A 3,540-nucleotide genomic window follows, 5' to 3' on the forward strand; every position below is an offset into this window, starting at 1 on the left:
ATTCATACTGTTCTAAAAATATAATGAATACAAGATGCTGTTTGTATAACATATACAAAGGATTTATGTAATAACTACTGTACATAAGTTTAGGCTATGATCTTGGAATCTATAATTTGAGACAAATAAGAAAGAATTCCTGTAATCTCTCCCTAAAATCTCTGCACAAATCTTCTGTTACCGCTCATACCAACATTAAGGACATCAATTTAAAATATATTTAAAATACGTAAAGCGTATTGCCATATCTCAAATGAGAAATGGAGAAAACCATGTGATATAGGCAAAACATATTTATTTTTTCTTGGGGTTAGTGAAAATACTAAGACATATAAGGTTGAAAAATCATACTATTATCGAAATAATTGCGTCTGGTCGAGTTGTGTTGCATTGATAAAATTAAGGAAGCTTGATTTGATTAGATGAACTTTCGAAGAAAGTAGCAGGCAGAAAATTCCGATAAGATATTACCGTAAAGTAAATATATAAGAAAAATTAAACAAATATATAAGGTTTTAATTTGTAGACCATTGGCTAGCTATTTATGATGACGTGATTTTATATATATATATATATATATATATATATATACTCTTATTTATTTTTCTTTTCTTGAATGAAACGAAGTCAAACGAATCTTTTATCTGTACCGGCCATTAACATCATAATAAACATTTTGGAGAAACAAAAAGCATATTGGAGAGCAATAAGTTCTCATAGATTTATAACAATAGGCGAATAAAAATTCTCTTATTGAGATTGCAAAAGCATATGGAAACAAACAAAACAGATTAAACTAGAAGGCAAACTCACCTTCTTATCATATTAACAGAACAAAATCAATCAACACACCCAAATTAAACAAACAAACGAAAATAGAACTCTTCTATTTCTTGGGTGCAAATCTTGATTTAATCTGCTGAACTTGCATAGTACCAATTTGGAATGCTTGACCCAAGACATGATCAGGAACACTTGGTGAAGCTGCAAACAACGTTGTTGCAATAGACTGTGTACCAGGCAACTGACTATTGAAACCAGCGATAACAGCTGCTGGAACTTTACCATTGTTCTTTTGGAAATGAACAAGTCCTCTAGGAAAAGCAAATACTTCTCCCTGTACAATGACCTTAGAGACCAAGACATTGGCTGTTGTGATAAAGCCAACATATAGTTGACCAGATAAAACATAAACAATCTCAGTGGCGCGTGGGTGGACGTGGGGTGGGTTAATGCCACCGGGGGCGTAGTCGATACGAGCAAGGGACACACCAAGTGTGTTAAGGCCAGGGATACTCTGAACATTGGCACCAGTGACAAGGGAACCAAATGTGTTGTTGGTGGCTCCTGGCTTTGAAATGACCATTGACGAGAAATCAGCCTCTGTGAACATGGTTTTGCATGCAAATCCATTCACTTTCGTGGCTGTTACAGATATGCAAACACAAGGGGTCATATAGTAACCATTGAAACACAAAATAGAAAGGATTAATGTTAAGGAGCGATTATAATATCAGTATAATTTAGCCTGTTGATTTTATTTTGCTTGCGGTAGAAAAAGCATCATGATTTTAAATAAGGGGTATACTAGCTAGTAATAGACAAGCATGTAGGTATAAAGTAATTAAGAGGGAATTAAGAATTGTTAGATCAAGGACAAAAATCAGGGTCAAGGGGTAGGGCAAAAGCGAGAAGTAGTAAACCTGATAAAAGAACAAAAAGAAGAAGATATAAAAGTTTCCAAGAGTCTTGCATTCCGAGTTTCAATTTCAAATAACCATAGGTTCATCCAATAGGAAAAAAGAAAATGTAAAAGTTTAGTTAGTTCAATTCAATTACTTGAGGTGAAATCAGCAACACAAATATCCTGGAGCATATCAGGGTCTCCAGCACAAGCTTTATTTGAGTTGATGGCTAATAATGCCACAGTTATCACAATTAACGAAAGTATCTTTCCAAAAGCAGCCATTTGGGATCGGATTGGACTAAGCGAAGCAAGTAAACAGGGAAACTAAAGGGAATTAAACAAATAGAAGAGGAGAAGATTCAATGTTGTGTTTTTTATGGATAATGAGAAACTAGCTAGGCTGTTTATTTATAGGGAAAACTTGAAAAGCTTGAGGTGAGAATTCGTAGTTGGCCAAATCAAAGTGATGTACTTGGGAATTTAGTTGACTTGAGATAATTTGCGTGTAAGAGCACGAAACATGCCGTTTGCTAATTCTTAATTTGACCATCGATCATTAACTGGGCATATCGTCTCATTTGGTGCTTTGAGGTAAGTTGACTCGCATTAATCTAACTTTTATCAGGTTTTATCCATTGTGTTTTTAGTTAATTTCTTTAAGGAATTCAACTCCTATACTAAACAGAATATAAATAGAAAAAAGAAATAGTCTCCATTTTATCACAATTTGACATGTTCTAACTGGCTTGATGCACCATTTGACTTGCACAAAAAATGGTACTATAATTTAACAGTGTGAATATGTTTAAGAGCTCATAGTTAGAATAAGGTCTAGTTGGCAACTACCTAAAAGAAGGGAAACTAAACATAAAAAGAAAAAGAAAGAACCTTAATAATACATACTGAATTAAAAAAAAATTCTAAAGGTATCTGAGTTTTGAATGTTCACTTCACTCATCAAAGAATTATGATCGTTTATTACTGAGGATATAATATTTTCTAATATCCTTCCCACTCTTTAAGAAAAGTTAACAAGCAGGAGAATCTGAAATGGTCCATTAATTTTTTAAGAGAGGAGAATGAAGGATATAACCAAATCCATCCAAAGATGGATGCCGTCCCTATTGAAAATATATTACTCCAGTTTTGTAGTTTATAATATAGCTCTTTAATTTGACACCAAACAAATGGCCGGTGCGTAATTCACCTGATAAAAATATATTATAGGAATAGCAGAATCATATTTTCAGAAACTTGTTCTTTTTTAAATTTGAGATAGAGTTGGAACGTGAAAATAAGAGGTTCATAGTATAACTAATCATGATATATCATATATATTGCCTATATCACATTGTTCTTGATATAAAATAATACAGAAATTGACATATAAGCTATACATATATTAACTAAACTGTAAATTGCTACCAGAATAAACATTACCCAACACACACACAAAAAAACAATGCAAATAAGCATTAGTGGAGACTTTAATTGGCCTTAATTAGTAAATAACATGCATTCTCTATATATTGAGTACACTCGGTCGTTATGCAAAGATGATTGAATGTGTCACGACCCAAAATCTCACCTGTCGTGATGGTGCCTATCTCAATACTAGGCAAGCCGACAACCTCAATAAAACACAATATCTTTTAAGTTTGAATACATAATACTTGAATTCAATAGAAAGCCTCACAATTACAGATACAAAACACTCCCAAAACCCGGTGTCACTGAATACATGAGCATCTAAATGAATACAAAGTCTGACTGATAAAAACACTGTGCGAAAGTATAGAACAATACAATAACTGAAAGAAAGAGAGTCAAGGTCAGCGGACGCCAGATAACTA

At 33.2% G+C, this 3,540-nt stretch overlaps 1 protein-coding gene across 1 annotated transcript; it reads right to left on the reverse strand.

Annotated features, from left to right (window-relative positions):
• Window positions 1–731: 731 nt before the first annotated feature.
• On the reverse strand, window positions 732–2,085 carry LOC104108029 (nectarin-1-like). The gene is made up of 2 exons (XM_009616984.4): window positions 1,840–2,085; window positions 732–1,425 (listed from the first exon to the last, which is right to left on the reverse strand). Exons 1-2 carry the CDS (start codon window positions 1,967–1,969, stop codon window positions 887–889), a joined length of 669 nt encoding a protein of 222 aa, XP_009615279.1. The 5' UTR covers window positions 1,970–2,085; the 3' UTR covers window positions 732–886.
• Window positions 2,086–3,540: the final 1,455 nt, after the last annotated feature.

The sequence above is a fragment of the Nicotiana tomentosiformis genome, chromosome 1 (genome assembly GCF_000390325.3).
Source record: "Nicotiana tomentosiformis chromosome 1, ASM39032v3, whole genome shotgun sequence".
In the NCBI taxonomy this organism is placed as follows: domain Eukaryota; kingdom Viridiplantae; phylum Streptophyta; class Magnoliopsida; order Solanales; family Solanaceae; genus Nicotiana; species Nicotiana tomentosiformis.

Excerpts from the sequence above, each read along its gene's own strand:
- LOC104108029 (XM_009616984.4), bottom strand. The coding sequence starts at position 1,969 with ATGGCTGCTTTTGGAAAGATACTTTCGTTAATTGTGATAACTGTGGCA. Across the intron at positions 1,426-1,839 it reads TGTTGCTGATTTCACCTCAA|CCACGAAAGTGAATGGATTT; the intron begins GTAATTGAATTG and ends TATCTGTAACAG.